At 40.5% G+C, this 17,116-nt stretch overlaps 1 protein-coding gene across 4 annotated transcripts in view; it reads right to left on the bottom strand.

Moving 5' to 3' along the window:
• Nucleotides 1–4,584: 4,584 nt before the first annotated feature.
• Nucleotides 4,585–17,116, bottom strand: part of LOC105919898 (disks large homolog 4) — a gene marked incomplete in the record, with an annotated part of 106,632 nt that continues 94,100 nt past the window's right edge. For 2 of the 4 annotated variants that reach the window (XM_036143184.1, XM_036143183.1), the window contains 14 exon segments: nucleotides 4,951–5,057; nucleotides 7,020–7,111; nucleotides 7,205–7,317; nucleotides 9,006–9,178; nucleotides 9,363–9,464; nucleotides 9,568–9,615; nucleotides 11,625–11,655; nucleotides 11,750–11,792; nucleotides 11,898–12,074; nucleotides 12,576–12,690; nucleotides 14,367–14,469; nucleotides 14,583–14,739; nucleotides 14,864–14,999; nucleotides 16,410–16,554. In XM_036143184.1, the coding sequence (XP_035999077.1) occupies nucleotides 4,951–5,057; nucleotides 7,020–7,111; nucleotides 7,205–7,317; nucleotides 9,006–9,178; nucleotides 9,363–9,464; nucleotides 9,568–9,615; nucleotides 11,625–11,655; nucleotides 11,750–11,792; nucleotides 11,898–12,074; nucleotides 12,576–12,690; nucleotides 14,367–14,469; nucleotides 14,583–14,739; nucleotides 14,864–14,999; nucleotides 16,410–16,554 (1,542 nt within the window). 4 annotated transcript variants of the gene reach the window in all.

Here is a 17,116-nt window from a genome sequence, read left to right as displayed (position 1 = left end):
GTTGTAACTTTGCGATCAGTCTTTTCTGTAAAAATTCATATACTTTATAAGGAATATCACACTATGATACGGATGGCTGAGAGAAAGAGAGATATTAAGAAATACATTGAAACCCTCAAAGAAAGAAACTGAAAACGTATTGTTCAATCAATGAGTGTCTGTTGTCGCTTCTGTGAGTGTAGTAAATGTAGATGCATGTGTAGACATGCTGAGATTGTGTGTGTGTGTACTGATATGTGTGTGTGCCTGTGTGTGTGTGTGTTTTTTCCCCACCCAGTGTGTGTAAATGCAGTTAAACTGGGCCCGTGGCTCCCGTGGAGAACCCTCGTTCTCGGTTCCATTCAGGATCGTGATCGCCGAGAGCCACGCGGAAAAAAAACAAAGATTATTTGTATTTACAGCGTTTTGCATCCAAGACCCAAGAGCTTTCTCGACGTAGGGGGACTAAGAAAAAAAAAAAAAAAGGAAAAAGAAAAAGTACAAAAATATACAGACTCGATATGGAGCTTTAGTGACAGTTCTTAATAAGCGAAGCAGATGCATCTCAATAAAGCAGAATATCATCAAAAAGTTATCTTATAAAAGTAATTTAATTTAAAAAAAAAAACTGAACCTCATTAAATAGGTAGCTTCATAACACTCATTTATTTCTAGAGCGGTTTCCGTTCATTCTGATGATTATGGCTTACAGCTAACGTAAACCCAGAATCCAATTTCTCAGAGTTACGTCTGGAATGTTATTTACGACTAATAAAAGAACATTTAGAAAAGACTAAGAGCCAAAATGCTGCGTACTGAAAAGTAAGTCCATACTTTATAGTATATGCACTCCCTACTTGGTTTGGGCTCCTTTTCATGGATCTGCATTGTAGCAACAGCATGGAGGGGGATCGGTTCCTTTGCCTTGTTGGAGCTGATGTTTCATCCTCCCCTTCTAAATACCACACAATTTCCCTACAGCATCAGATTGTATTAACCCGAGCTTCTGCGCACAGTGATACCGTGGTTATTAGACCGGGTGCTGATACTTTTGACAGTGTGAAAAAAAAAAAATTAAATCAGCACCTGAAGAAAAGGTTTTGATGTTGACATTGTCTCCGGTGCTCTGCACAAGTAATGCAACAGCTGCAAACCCGTCTCCTGCATGGGTCTGTAGACACTGACACTGTTCACTGTCCACAACGTGGGGTTTTAGAATCCTTTTCCCAACGCACTTTTTTCTTCCACTAAGCTTTCTACTAATTTGCCTGGATACAGCGCTGTGAACAATCAGCCTCTTTAGCAGTGGCCTTTTGTGGCTTACTCTGCTCGTGGAGGTTGTCCATGACGGTCTCAAGGCGAACTTGTTGAGTCAAAAGTCTTCCAAAGGGTTGTGTAAGCCATTTATATAAAATCTTTGTAATAATAATAACTATTTTATTAGTTGTGCATAATATTTAAATCTATTTAAAGCCATAATCATGAAATGAATGGAAATCCAAGTTTGGAAGATATTACTATGTGTGTTATGAATCTACAGTTTCTTGAGTCTATAGTTTCCACTTTTGAACCGAAGCGCAGAAATAGAGTAACTTTTTTTATATTATAATAATTACAATAGTGTTTTCTGATTTATTCACATGCACCTTTGAGCCGAAATCAAAAACTGTCATTGATTTTAAACCTCAGCCGTACCGCTTTGCGCCGAGAGAAGCAGGGAAACAAAAAAAAAAAACAGTAAACATGAATGCTTATTTCCATCAACACTTCCATATTTCTCTCTTATAACTCAGAACGTATAATACAAACACATGCTCTTTAAAGTCTTCATCTCGATCCCTCTTTCTTCCGGTCGCTGTTTCCGTCTTGCTGACATCTCCAGCGTTTAATAGCCGTCAGTGCAAACTTCATAGATACTCTTTTCATCTTACACATAAAACCCATCTTCATTGCATAACATCATAGCGGTATTGCACTACATCTTCACGTGTGTGTCTCTCGCTCTCTCACGCGCGCACCCACAAGCTCACGCCACTCATTTATGTATTATACATTATAACCACCGTAAGCTGGATTCCTCATATAGCATCATCTATATTTTATACATTACGGACGGTTTCCTGCAACAAACACACACATTCGGTCGCACGGAGACACACAGCTGCATTGCACATGTTTTTCAATTAGTTTTTTTTTTTTCTCCATTTTTTTTTCTTCTTCTTCAAACAACATCGTATCATATTTATGTCAGATCAAAGCTCTGGTGTGAGGTCTGCTTTGCGTCAGCTTTAAACGGTTAATTTTCTTCGATCCGTGTAGCTTTTTTTTGCCGTGTTTAACAACAATAAAATGAGAATGTGGGTAAACCCCAACAACCAAAATGCAAGAGTACCCAAAGAAATCAATGGAATATTGTTTGGAAAGGTTGATTTTTTTCTTTACAGACTTAGTCCTGTTAGAAATTGTCATAAAAAAGATATATATTTATATATATATTTATATATAGAGGCCATTTATTGTAATTTTTTTCCCCTAGTCTTTAAACATGACTTATATTTAATCGGTGTGGACTCAAGAGGGAGAAAGAAGCAGAGAAACGTGGAAGAGAGAGAATAACTGAAGACCTATTCCTCCCCCCACACACACACACACACACACACACACACACACACACACACACACACACACGGAGGAGTTCCCACACATGCACGGCTGTGCAGAGATGCTTACGGATACAGAAACGCACGCCATGGCTTATACTGCGGCCACTGGAAACAGTGTGTACGTCTGAGCGTAGAAAAGGGACCTCCTGGAAGAGCGAGCGGCGAGGTGAAGCCGAGAGCTCTGCTGCTTGTGCCTAGAGAGAGAGATAACATTCATCCTGGATTCTGACCGGCAGGTCAGAACAGCTGCAGAGGGGTGTGCCAGGTTTACAGCTGAGGTTCCAACTCCACGTGTGTGTGCGCGCGCGTGCATGTGCGTGTGAGGGTCACTCGATGGGGTGCAGGGTTGTACGTATGTGTGAGTGAGTGCAGGTGCGTGTGTGCATAAGGACATAGAGGCTGAACCGTACCGGAGCATCTATTTTCACTTAGGGCCAGCCTCTCCGCTTTACTCCTCTTCTTTTATGAAACATGCTAAAAAACCCTCGTTCAGAACAAGGAGGCAGGACAGCTGGGAAGGATGTGCAGTACCTTACAAAAGCATTCAGCACCCCACCCTTGAATTTTTCATGCGGCAAACTCAAATGCTGGGGCATCATGTGAGAGACACAAAAAGTCACGGCTAATTGTAAAGTGGAAAGGAAAGGACATCTTATTGGCTATTATTTAACGAATAGAAATCTGAAAAAGAGGGGTGTGCATTCGTACGCAGATCCCGATTAAAAAGCCATGACATACCATGTGGCAGACACAGCAAAGATGGGATACTGTCTACACATCAGACCGAGGGCACCATCCACACATCGTAACGCAGCATCACGCTGCGAGGACGTTTTTCTTTGGCAGGGACAGCCAAGCCGGTTAGACCTGGTGGGCAGATGGACGGAGCCAAGTGCAGGACAAGCCTGGGGACAATTCGCTGGGAGGCGAGGCTCACCTTCCAGCAAAGACTAAAACATACAACCAGAGGTGCAACAGAGGAGTCCGGATCAAAGAATAATCCTGCGGTGAAATGTCCCAGCCAAAGGCGAGATCTTAATCCCAATCAAAATGTCACACTTTTCAAAACATTACTTTAAAAGCGACTTTGAAAAGCGCGCCTCGTTTTACCTTTCCACTTCACAATTATGCGCCATTGCCTGTTGGTCTGTCACACGAAATCCTGAAACAAATCGTTCAAGGTTGTGGTTTTAACATGAGAAAAATGGGAGAAGGTTCAAACATTTTTTGCAAGGTACTGCACCCGTCACCTGTTCTGCGTTTTTCCTATTTCTTGTTCCGATCTTTCCGCCGCCAACTCCGTCTATGAAGATGCATGCTTCAGAGTAATGAGCTTTTAATCAAAGGTAATTACAACGCCTTTAAAATCTGCCTCGCATATTTAAAATGGGCAAGAGAGAAGAAACGCCGGTCTTGGTTACAGAAATGTTATTTCAAGTGTGCACCAAGAACCAAGAAGAGATTCGAAAAAAAAAAAAAAAAAAAAAAAAAGAGAAAAAGTGCTGAGAAAAGACTCCTGGTCAAGAGGGGGAGGGGGGGGGGGGTCTTACCGGGATCTGAAGCACTCTCCAAAGACGCTAGAAGGTGCATTCAAAGAAGAGATTCTAAAAGCATCTACATCCCAGGGATCACCGTCGCATGGAGGTGCTCGGTGGGGGCAGGAGGCTTGAGATAGGCAGAGAAGGTAAAGGTCCGTCCTCTGCTTTATTCCAAGCTTCACTCAGACACATCTACGCTCTCTGGAGATCCACAGGGGATGGACTCCGGTTCACATCTGGCATCGAAATGCCGTTAAAAGTCCGCCAAAAAGTGGCCATCTGTGTTTGGACTTCACTGTTTAAGGGGCAGAAAACTACACCTCTAAGTTCATTTGGCCAATTTATTTTGGTGAAGCCATGGTTTGGAACCATTGTGCATTTTAATGCTAAATACCAACAGATCCTAAATTGAACACCTCCATTTATTGTAAAACGAGACTAAAATCTGTTCACCCAATCGCTTTTAGTTTAACTACACATCAGCTTGTTTGCCTCTTTTTTTTTTTTTTTTTTAAAAAAAAAAAAGAAAGTCTCCTTTTTTTGGTATCCTTACTAGCCTCATAGTGTCGATTCCCGTGCTCTCTCGCTCTGTGTAGGCATTTGTCTCTCTGTGTCATTAAGCAGCGGTTGCCTAAGCACTGACTGCGCTGGAGGACGGCCGGTCAGACGGGCAGGCAGTCGAGGCTGGCTCGGCTGTGAGGGGGTGAAGGGCGGCGGCGGTCTGTGGTCGTGAGGGTCGGGAGGCGAGGGCGGGTTGGGTGGTGGCAGCATCACAGCCTCTCCCGGGTGGGGATCCAGATGTAAGGCCCTGATTGCTCCTCGATCACTGTCTTTACTTTGTGATAAACCTCTTCGAAGCTCTCCCCTTCCACGACAGCTGTGGGGCAGAAAAAACAAAGCTTGAACGGAGGCGAGGGAAAGATGATAATGAGGATTAAAGAAGAGAACATAAGCATCTGTGGAATAAACACCCCTTTCGTTGTGGTAACACATAGTGAATACAAAAGGTTGCCGATTTGTCTTGATTTACCCAAAAAACACATTTTCAGATTTAATTGTTCCCCCCTTCATTGTGATTATTTGTAAATTGTGTTCGGCACTGGATTTGAGAAGAAACCTGGCATTCACTCGCTAAATATTGGTGAGATTTGCCCTAAATTTGTCCCTGAAATCTTAAAACGCTCCGAGCCCTCCCACTGACTCAGTTATACAGAAACAGCGTATCATTTAATGTGGCCTATGTGTTGCCATCCATCCATCCATCCATCCATCCATCCATCCATCCATCCATCCATCCATCCATCCATCCATCCATCCATCCATCCATCCATCCATCCATCCATCCATCCATCCATCCATCCATCCCTGCTTGTCCTTGCGTGGTTTTGGGGGTATTGGGTGAAAGCTGGTTTACATCCTGGACCGGCTACCAGTTCATGACAGCACAGAGACACACAGGACGAATAATTGTGCATTCACTAACACCTATAAGGGCGATTTAGAGGGACCAGTTAACATGACAGTCGTGCCTTTGGGTTGTGGGAAACAGCTGGAGTACCCGGCGAGAACAGATGTGCGCACAGGGAAAACATGCAAACTGAGGAACCTCCTGCTGCAAGGTAACAGTGCTGTCAACTGTGCCAAGTTGTCGTCCTGGGAATCTACTAATGTAGTTTAAGTTAGTAATCACAAAGCTTTAAAGGGGTCATGTCATGTCTACTATTAGGACTTTACGAATTTCTACAACAGCAGCTCACCATGGTTGCAAACAAAGGTTTTCCGATTAAATCATTGCGCCCTCTTGGCTCATTAGATTTTATGTCTGTGTTTTGCACATTGTTTTTGCTCTATTTGTCAGTAAACGAAGCGTTTTTGTGTATATTTCCCAAGACAAGACCAAATGACTGGAAGTATGATATTGGACATGCATGCAATGAGTAAACAAAGGGGAGCAATTAGAGCCTCAGACGTGTATAGAACCTTATAATGAATACATATAATCAGAAGTATATCAGGGCTCTCAAGCCTCACGTAATGAACGTGAGACAAAACGCCTTTTTCTGATTTTACACGCACACGCGACATTCCTCGCGCTAAAAGCGATCCGCTCGGGATCTCTAGGGGCCACACGTACGGGGAGCGCCGCTGTGCGTCTCATCAATTAGGTGTACATGTTTTGTTGTTTGTTTGTTTGTTTTGTTAAGCCTAACATACAGGATGAAAAATACACATAAATCTTAATTCCTATTACTTAGTAGCTCTTGTCCATCCATTATTTTTTTGTCAAATTGTTGATTCATGTTTGCATCGAATTTTTAAAGTCTTGTCCTGAACATGTACAGAAATGTCTTGATTCATCCTCTAATCTTTATTTATAGATTAAAAGACTGAATGGTTTATGAACTTTCATTTAGTTTAATATAGCTTAATGCTGCCACATTGGTGAAAAAATAACAGCGCTGTATATTATTTGCCCCCGCACATAAGTGAGGCTCCTTCACCGCCCACTATTAAAACTCGCGTTAAAACCCATTATTATTCTTTGGCTTTTGCCACTGGTGAGACTTAGTTTTCATTTTAAATTGTTTTTTATTGTTTCTTTTAAATGTTTTCATGCATTATCTTTTTATTTTATTTCTATTTTTTTTAATGGATGTGCTTTAGCTTGTAGCAATGCACAGCAGTTTGTTTCAGCTGTTGCCTGTTTTTAAGCGCTTTATAAACAAAGATGGTATGGAACTGTATTATTTTGCCAAAAAAAAAATCAAAATTCCTAAAGGCATCATAAACTTTTAACCACAGCTGCATCAATGTAATCTGTAAATTTGTGTGCTCTTACCTGAGAAGCACTCAAGAAAGTCCTGTTCAAGTTTAAGGGCTCGGTCCATTGCTTTCCTGGCCTGCTCCTCTGTCAGTCGAGTGTTGATTTCTCTGGTAATGCCATATGCAGAATCTTTATTGCAAAACACATTTTCCTGAAGCATTAATAAATTTTTAAGAAATGTTTTTTTTTAGAATACGCACAGAACATTCTCCAGTGACTTGGGCCGGACGAAGATTGCAATGGGATGAAGTTGAGCAGCTTGTAGTCTACGCACAGCGTTAGCTGAAACATCCAGGATGCAGTGTTTTCCCTGCTGCTCGGGCAAACCAACATTGACATAAATTATCTTGCGTTATCAATAGAAAACAGCCTATTTAGTTTTGATTGAATTGCTCATTGGTCGGAACGGCGGCCGGATGTTTTTAGTTACATATTTTACTTTAAGCATCACACACGTCATGTTCCACATACAGTGCGTTGCAAAAGTATTTATACGTTTTGAGCTTCTCAGATTTTCTCAGGTTGCAACTATAAACAAAATTATTTTATGCAAATTAAAATTGATAAAACAGCATAAATTAATGCATAGGTGTATTTTTTTAAAAAGAGAGTATTGGGTATTTGCATTCATTGTTGAACCATATTTTGATGCAGGCATATTATAATATCTCTCCCAGTTTTGCAGAACTATGGACCAAAGATTTTGACAAAAGAAGCTCAGTTGGACTAGAGGAAGGGCAACTGAGATCGTCCATTTTCAAGTATATCCACACATTATTAACGGGATTTAGGTCTCGACTTTGACTGAGTTAATATAACACAGGAATATGCTTTTTCTAAATAGTTTTATTGTAGCTCCTGCTTTATAATAAGTGTATTTATCCTATAATGGAAGATGAACCTTGCCACAGTCTCAAGTCTTTTGCAGAACTGCCCTGTATTTAGCTTAATCCAACTTCGATTCGACTCTGAGCTGCTTCACTGCTCCTGCTGAAGAAAAGAATCCCCACAGCACAATGCTGCTACCACCATGTTTCACACTGAGGATGGTCTGTTCAGGGTGCATGTATAGGTCAAAAGCTTTAAGCAGCATTTTCATCATCTTTATTGTGTTCCAGACACTGGTTGCTGAAAGCTGTTGTGCAATAGGAACTGTCATCACTAACTTTCAGCAATGGCTTCTCCTTCCCAAAAATGAAAAAAATATGCTTTCCCATCTATACCAGATTTGTTAAAAAGACGACTAACAGCTGTCTTGCCAATACTTTCTCCCACCTGAGTTGCGAATTTTGCAGAACCTTTTTGCATGTGGGCAATACTTTTTCCATTTTCAGATGATGAACTGAACAGAGCTCTGTGAGATATTCAAAGTTTAGGTACTGTATATTGTTTTATATTGTAACTCTGCTTTTTATTACCTCCACAGCTTTTTCCCTGACCTGTCTGCTGTGTTCCCTAGTCTCCATGTTCTCCAATGTTTTCTAACAAACCTCTGAGGCTTCACAGAAGAGCTGGATTTACAACTGAGATTAAAATACAGTGTTTACGAATTAAGCGAAGATTAAACGAATGATCGTTTGCACTAGATTTCCTGTAGGGGTATCAGAGTAAGAGGTGTGGAATCCAAACACAGAACACACTTGTCTTTTGATTTGTAAAACATCTTAGAAATAATGTACCGCTTTTCTTTTACTTTACACGTATGCAGTATTTTAGGTCGGTCTAAAACAAAAAAAAATCCCAATGAAATCTGTTGCAGTCTGAGAATATAGAGGCAATGTTTGAAATAGAGTATGGGAGGTATGTTTAATTTTGCGAGGCACTGTATGTGTTTTGCTTTATTCGGGATTTCCCACAAATAATACAAGATAACTAAATAACATCAACCTTGTGTGTGATATAATGCATACATAAAACTGCTCATACAGGCCAGTTAATTTAGCTAGCGACCGTTCATGTTTTTGAGGCAGTTTGAGTTTTAGAAAACGGGCTGCTGCTCACTTGCTCGGCCACCTCGCGGACGCTCTGCACGCTGGTACCGTAAAGGTGACTGTTGTATTGCCCTGCTTCAATGAACCGGTGGCTCTGGATGTCCTTTTCCATCTGTTCCCTGGAGGACACAAAATGGTAGTCTCGCCCGTCCACCTCGTAATCCCTCTTGGGCCGCGTGGTGTCTGTCAAGCGAAGGAGAGAAACAAACAGAAGGCCCACGAACATGCTGTTGTGAATCCCGCCGTCAAATCAGCTTCTTTCATGCACACGTTGCCCTAAAAACCGCTGCCGGTGGTGGCAGGGGGTGACATGAAACAAAAAGCACAGAAGCGATCCATCTCTCAGGACGACAGCAAAATTACTCACGAGGGACGCAGGATCCGAACTTATCGGGGAACTCAGACAACAGGTCGTCGTTTATCCTGTCCTTCACCGGACCCAGAATGATGATGGGCCTCGCGTAATGTACTTACGAGGAGAGAGAGAGAGTGAACAAAGAGAGTAACTTCAGTCACAAAAGAGAAATAAAAACAAAAATGAAGTGTCACATTACAGACTTGCGTGGTCTTACCTTCCACTTGAGTAACTGTCTCATAACTGTGTGGGGTTTTATCTCTCCCTGGTGAAAGAGCACAGCAGCAATCAGCCACACTTCTTTTCATTATTTCAAAATGAGATCCAGTTGGTTTTATTGCGAGAATGTTTCTGAATTCGAACACACGGAGCAAGATGCATTTTTTTAAGGTTTTCGCAACATATCTAGGATAAATACTGTTGGTGTGGTACAATTTCAACTATGGTGGTCAGATAAACAATTATGATGATTATGCTGTTTTCTTTTGTATTTATAAGAAAGATCTGGAGATGATATCCATGTCAAAGAGAAAGGCAGACATTTGCCATTTTGTAAATTTGAAATTGAAGTATTTCTCTAAATCCTGCTCATTGCAGGCTTAGTGAGAGTTTTCATTTTCTGAATGATAAAAAGCTGTATGCTAGATAGCAGTTTTGTGTGTATAAACAAAGATTCATGTGAAAAAGGGCAATGTAAAATTGCTAGTGTCTCCAAAAATATTGTCTTTTGTAGCTGATGCCCATGTAGCTTGGTTCAGGACTAACTAATCGGAGCAATCGAGAGGTTATTAAATAATGTTATATGATGAGCAAGCAGTCAAGATCCAAGTCAGATATTTAGAACTGTAAAATATATATAAAAGCAAACTATATCACCCAAACACACTGTATTGCATAAGTATTCCCACAACTTGAGTATTTTCACATTTAGTCATGTGACAACCAAAAAGTTTAATGCATTTTTTTGGAGGGGGGGGGGAGATTTACATGGTAGACCAAAACAAATCAGCACACACTTCTTTGTGTAAGTGGAGAAAAAATAGTATTTAGCTGTCAAAAATTGTACCTAATAAACTTAAAAATGTTTGCATACATTTGTATTTAAATACTTTGATTCTCCTACAAAGAAAAACTGAGCCTTAGTAAATAGGCAACAAATGCAGGCAACCTATTCTCAGTGAAACTACAGCTGTTCTGTGAACACACCAAGAGTTTGTTGCAGAACATTAGTGAACAAACACCATCAAGAAGACCAAGGAACACAAAAAGAAAGGGTTATTCCACAGAACAAAACCTGCAAGGACCTGACGGTCCACCTAAATTGAAAGACCAGGCTATGAGAGGAGCCAAGAGGCTCATGGCGACTCTGTAGAAACTACAGAAATCCACAGGTCAGGCGGGAGAATCTGTTGACAACTAATGGAGCTGAGTGAATGGGGTCCTCAGGACTTTATAAGGCGCTACGCAAGTACAGGTCATTCACCATTTATCCATGGAAGAGTGGCAAGAAGTTGTTGAAAGAAAGCCATGGCAGGTATCATTTGCTGTTTACCGGAATCCATGTAGGGTACACAGTACACATGTGGAAGATGATGCTCGGATTAGATGAGGCCGAAATGAATCACATGGTGGTGGCGGCATCATGCTGCGAGGATGTTTTTTTCTTCAGCAGAGACAGGAAAGCTGGTCAGAGTTGATGGAAAGAGGGAAGGAGCTAAATACATGAAAATGCCTGCTAGAGACTATAAAAGACTTGAGACAGAAACAGAGGTTTACCCTAAACCCTAAACCAACAGCCAGAGCGAAAACAGAACGGTTTTGATACTGAAATATTCATGTGTTTGAATGGTGCAGTTAAAGACGGGCAAGTCTTGAATGTTGCTTTTCAAAACAACTGTTCCTACGGTCTTATTGAGGATGAGCTGTTTTTCCAAAGAGAAATTGGCATATATGTCAGACTATAGCTGCGAAAAACTGGTAGAAACATCCCAAAACACCAGTAGCTGTAATCAGAGAAAAAGGCGGTTCAACAATGTCTATACTCATGGGGTTTAAATACTGATGCATGCAACACGTGTTAGGATTTCATTTGTGAAATGTTTTTAAAATGTACTTTTTATCCACATGTTAGTCTATCTTGGAACATCCCGATAAATAACAATGATGTTTGTGGTTGCAAGAGGAGAAAAGCAGGACATTCTTGCTGTGGGGAATGAATTCTTTGGCAAAGCGCCGTATATTCCAACAATTAGAGCACATCTATAGGCTAATTACCTTGAGTGCCCACGCTGTCTCGACCATGGTCCTGCAACACAAAAGGAGAACAAAGATTACAGCACATTAAAAAATAAATAAATAAAAAAAAGCCTGATTTTAACTGTATTAGCGAGTGAACATACCCTCTCTTTGGTGTTAACACGAGACCACTCTTTTCTTTCCACCCTGTTGAGATGACAAAATCCTACTGATTGCCTCTTGCCGCACACAATATCGAATACGCACATTTCTCATTAGCCGTTCAAACCCAATACAGCCTCATCCTCTGACCTGTGCTTGCTGGGGATGAAGCCGACCTCCTCAGCCTCATTCTGCGGGCTGACCTTACGGGCCTGCCACCATTCTTCATCTCCGCAGTCCAGCACATGCAGCACGTCCCCAAACTTGAAGCCCAGGGCCTGACTGAGGAAGCCGCAGTCCGCCGTCTTGTCGTAGTCAAAAAGAGCCCTGGGTGATGTAAGAGTTCAGAGCGAGCATTGAAGAAGGATCCTTTTAACTCCTATTCAGCAAAAATTTCAAACAAAAAACTTAAGGAGGCTTTTAAGAGAAGTCAGAGTTGTGACTCTGTTGAAGGAAAGTCCGTTGACATATAGTACAATTAGCTTAGAAAAACTGTTAAGTAGAAAGATTCCCTGGTGACTTATTTAACTTGTATGTATTTTTAATAACTATTGATGAGGTTTCCTTTTATTTTCCATTCATGTAGAGATAACCTTGGGGTGTGTAAATCACTCCCTGTGGCGACATGAAATGAATATTAAATGCTATAAACTACTATAAATAAAACAAAGGTATTGTGCTTTTATCAGTTCTAAGGGACTAAAGCTAGAATATCAACAATCATATTTCTGGTCTTAATGTTTAATGTGGTCTTAATATAATCAAAACTCACATTAAATACCTAAAACTGAACACAGATATAAATTTATGATATCTCCCTCGTAGTACCTGATGTAGAAGCCTCTTTTCGGGTTGCTCCTCAGCGTTGTAGTCCCAGAGCCCATACTGCTGTTCATCAGCTGTTCCCTCAAGTCATGGATTTTGGCTTCAAAACGGCTGTACTCTGAAAGACAACAATCAGGCATAGTTAAGGCCCAACAAACTGACACAGAAAATAATTACTTTAAGGGCCTTGAACCATCAGCTTTTTGAGGCAAGGCAAGGTAAAAGAAATCAAAGAATGAAACAGGAATAAAAAGCACTTTTCAGGCACAAGAAGAGCATATGGACTCATGCCTCTCTGAAACATAAAAATTGCATTGTGTGACGGTATGTAAAAGCGACAGTAAATTGGTTTTAAACAGAAAAAAAACATTTTCTTTTAAATATAAAAAACCCTTTTGATGGTAATATGTTGAATGGTTGTGGGATGTTATATGCCAAAAAGAAAATGATGGAGAGAGCGCTTTTACCTTATCCTGCTATGCAAGAAACATCGGTAAGCTTTGCGAACTTAAATAGTGCAAATTGATCTTCACAGCCTGTCCATCTAAAAAAACATTGTGACTAGCACTATGAGACAGTTGGATCCTTGGCATCTCGGGATTGTATGACGTGTGCACAACACGGTCCATGCCACGTCTGAGTCTGACAGCTTCAGCGGAGTCAGCGACCAGACAACCGACGCAACTGTGACCATAAAGTCAAATAAACTGTTGATTTATTGCGATTTTACAAAAGAAAATGGATCACGTTATCAAAATAAATCATTAACTTCTCTCTTCTCACGTTCCCTCTAAATGCTTTACCCACAGTATTCAGCTGTAGGAACTAATTTCCAGTCAAAACAGCCCAATTAATAACAGAGTTTGACTGAAGCTACGGTCTGGTTGTATATAAACTTCTCCGAGAATCAAATTTGTGGCGTCAGCTTGACGTTACTGCTTAGAGCCAAATATGCTGTCGTGAGAAAAAAGATATTAGAATGAAATAAAGCTTCAGTAGCAGGACGGATGTTTTGGCTACATTACAGTTGAGCAATTGAACTGATTGTAGAAAAGGGAGCCCTTCTGACTCTTGATTTTTTTTTTTCATTACTGGTAGTTCTTTACCACAGAACAACTGAATAGTAGTAAACTGCAGACAGTATGGGCTCGCCAAATCCCTGGATTGGGTGGTGGTTTTTAACTCTGGTCCTCAGGACTCAATATCCTGCATGTTTTAGCCGTTTCCCTGCCTCCACACACCCGTCTTAAATAAACTGGTGACAAGGAGGCCGCTGCAGCCCTTGATGTCTGCTGAGGAAGTAATGCACATCTAAAAGACACATTTCTTAACTTCTGTCATGGGTATTAATATAACTATAGTAAAATGGAAGCTTGAACACAAAATAAAAGGAAAAGTTGTAAAAACAACATTATATACTATTGTGGAAGGGACACGGAAATAATTCAGATTTTTCATCATTGACTGTGTTATGATTCTGGTCCCATCTTTGTCTGATCAGTGGGTTTTAGTGTTGCTGCTATCACTTTACGATATATAGTGCTTGCCACAGTAAACAAATGAACAGACTTTGCCAGAGGTAGCAAACCAAAATCAAACTCATCTCTCCACTGGATGACACTAATCTAATAAAACCTCATAAAAATGTAATCACCGCCCAAACGGATTCTCAGATGACTACATGTAGCCAATTTTTACGCTAAAAGCTGCAAGTGTTACTGCTTGAGTAATCAGTTAGGCAATCTATGTAAATTATATGGAAAGCAGGGAGTAAAATGTGTGCAGCGGATCTACCTTCGGGCCTGTACTGAGCGATGATGGTTACAGTCTGGCCGGCGTTCTTCAGAGCTGCGGCAGCCTGTTCATGGGTGGCCATGCGCAAATCCACACCATTAACCTATCAAATATACAGCAAGGGAAGAATGTTTAAAGCCCCATCTGGTAAATCGCCGCCTGCTGCACTGAAATGCACGTTTGTTTCAATTTTCCGATGACAGAAAATGTCATTACACTGAGGATCTGATCGCCCTTGTGAAGCTCCCCGCTGAGGTCAGCTGGCCCTCCTGCCAGGATGAAGGAGATAAATATGCCCTCGCCATCCTCTCCTCCAACAATGTTGAAGCCCAGACCCGTAGAGCCTCGGTGGATCAAGACTCTGCGAGGTTCTCTGGAAGCAGAATTCATCGAATTGTTTTTTTTTTTTACAAACTCTACTGGTGCACGTCGTAAATCCTGATATTAAATATAGGACATCATGCTTGAGAAATGTGCAGTTGAACAAAAAGAATCACCTAGGTATGTCGTCATCTCCCATCAGGCCGTGCAGCACAGGAGAGAAGCGGCTCGGCGAGGTGGGGGTAAGGGCTTGTGGGTAATCTGATCCAAGATAGTTGGGGTGGCTAAGTTCAGTATCCATATGGGAATATGCTGCAGGAACACACAAGAAACCAAAAGAGGGGTCTCTAGCAGGATAGTGCTTTACATAGAATGTTACAATTTCATATTTTTTTCCATCGTTCAAATCTTATGAATTTACTTTTAAAAGAAAATACTTTTTACAGTCTGTCAGTACCCAAAACGTCTTAATTGTAAAGCTTTTCATACAGAAATAGCACATTTTTGAGATGCATAACTCAACATTCCCTGTAACTTAGAAATGCAGCGTACTCAGACTTTCACTATACAGTTAGGTTGCTAAAGTTTTCTCCAGTAAAAGAAAAGGGAAGAGTATGTAGATACATTAAATAGCTTTAGCATTAAGCTAGCAATTCACACGGATAAGCCCTCGAAAGTGAGTGACACAAATCTGCACAACCAATATGTTCCAGTCTCAAAAACGACATTCATTCTAACTTGTAATATTAGAAGATCTTAGAATTTGTTTGATGTTCTAAAAACATTTAAATCAGATTGAAAAATAAAGAAATAAGGTGGCGAATACATTTCACAGCACTGTACATTGGCTGCTTTCACCTTGACTGTTTGACAGTAACAATTCAGCAAAAGGAATCAGTCAAGAATGAACAAGCAAGTCTGGCAGGTCGAGGAGAATGAACAAAGCAGCGGCAGCTTTCGTCGTTCAGGACCTTTCAGATGTGGTATGATTAGAGATCCATGGGTTTTGAGAAGTCTAATTTTCTCTGTGGTAAAATATCTAATTAGGGTCACTTTACAGAACCTGCAACATCTAAATCTGGTTGGCAGGAGAAGCACATGGAGATGGAAGCTGGTCATATTTGTGTGCTGTCCATTAGCAGCACACAAAAAGCAACTGGGTTATTTATTTGACTCAAATGCTAGGATTGTGCTGCCTGGTTAGAAGGCTGGTTGTAGCCTGGGTTAATGGCTTTAGTTCGCTATAGGGAAAAACCAGCCATGTTTGATTTACTGACTGACACCTAAAAACTGAGAGTTGTAGAACATGCACTGCTTCACTAAATGAAAAAAGGAACCAAGATCGGTTGTCTGCTCGTATTAACTGATACAAATGTAACTTTAATATATTATTCAACAGCAAAGTTACGCGTTCAGAAGCATCTTTTTGAGGCAACCCATCTTTATGTATGAAACCAGGGAAGTACAGATTTGCACCTTTTATCTAAATAAGACTCCATATTTATAAAATAAGGCTGAATCAGCTTCTACTTAAACTCTAATATCCTGTTTCGCTTGCTTTCCAGGTTGAAAATCCTAATCCTCTGTTCTAAATGAAAAGATTTCTACACTTTTAATGGATATACAGGTAGATATTCGTTAATCCCATTTTTCTCTCGTGAATCCAGTCTCCCAGTGGACAAACAGCAAAATAAAATGCCCCAGACATAAAGAGGCGCTTACTGCTGGTGAGGTCCGGCGGGTTGTATGAGTTTGTCAGAAAGAGGTTGTTTGGCTTGGCCACCCTGAGGTACACCACCTCCGCTGTGTTCTTCAACGCTCCCACCGCGTCCTCGTGCATCACGTCCTCCAGACACACGTTGTTCACCTGGTGTTTTAGGACAAGCAGGTAAGCATGAGCAGGGTTACGTTAGCAGAACGCTGTAGAAGTGACCAAGACATCCAGCTGTAAACCCTCAAAGGGATAGCTCAGCATTTTTGAAGCGATGTTCGGTTAAAATGTTACACACAGTTAATATATCTTATCTGCATCAGATATCTCTCTTGGTGTCTTAATATGGTATAAATCCAGATTAGTAATGTCTTACAACAACTCTGGACTGGAGTGGAGAAAACTTCTCAACATATTTGACTATATATATATATATATATATATATATATATATATATATATATATATATATATATATATATATATATATATATATATATATATATATATTGATATAAAATAATAAATGCATATTTCAAAAAAACCTGGAGGCAAAAATCTGTGACTGCATCTACATACTTTTCAGTGTAGATGCCTTTTTTTTTAATCAGTGACAGTTATTGTTCTTGCAGCTGTGCAAAATACGAGTGATAAAGAAATAAAGGGAAAAGAGAGAAAAAGACCCCAAATATCAATATTATGTAGACAGTAAACCCCA

This window comes from Fundulus heteroclitus, chromosome 11, assembly GCF_011125445.2.
Source record: "Fundulus heteroclitus isolate FHET01 chromosome 11, MU-UCD_Fhet_4.1, whole genome shotgun sequence".
Classification (NCBI taxonomy): domain Eukaryota; kingdom Metazoa; phylum Chordata; class Actinopteri; order Cyprinodontiformes; family Fundulidae; genus Fundulus; species Fundulus heteroclitus.
Note: the sequence above shows the minus strand (reverse complement) of the source record. Positions and strands in the feature narration are given on the sequence as shown.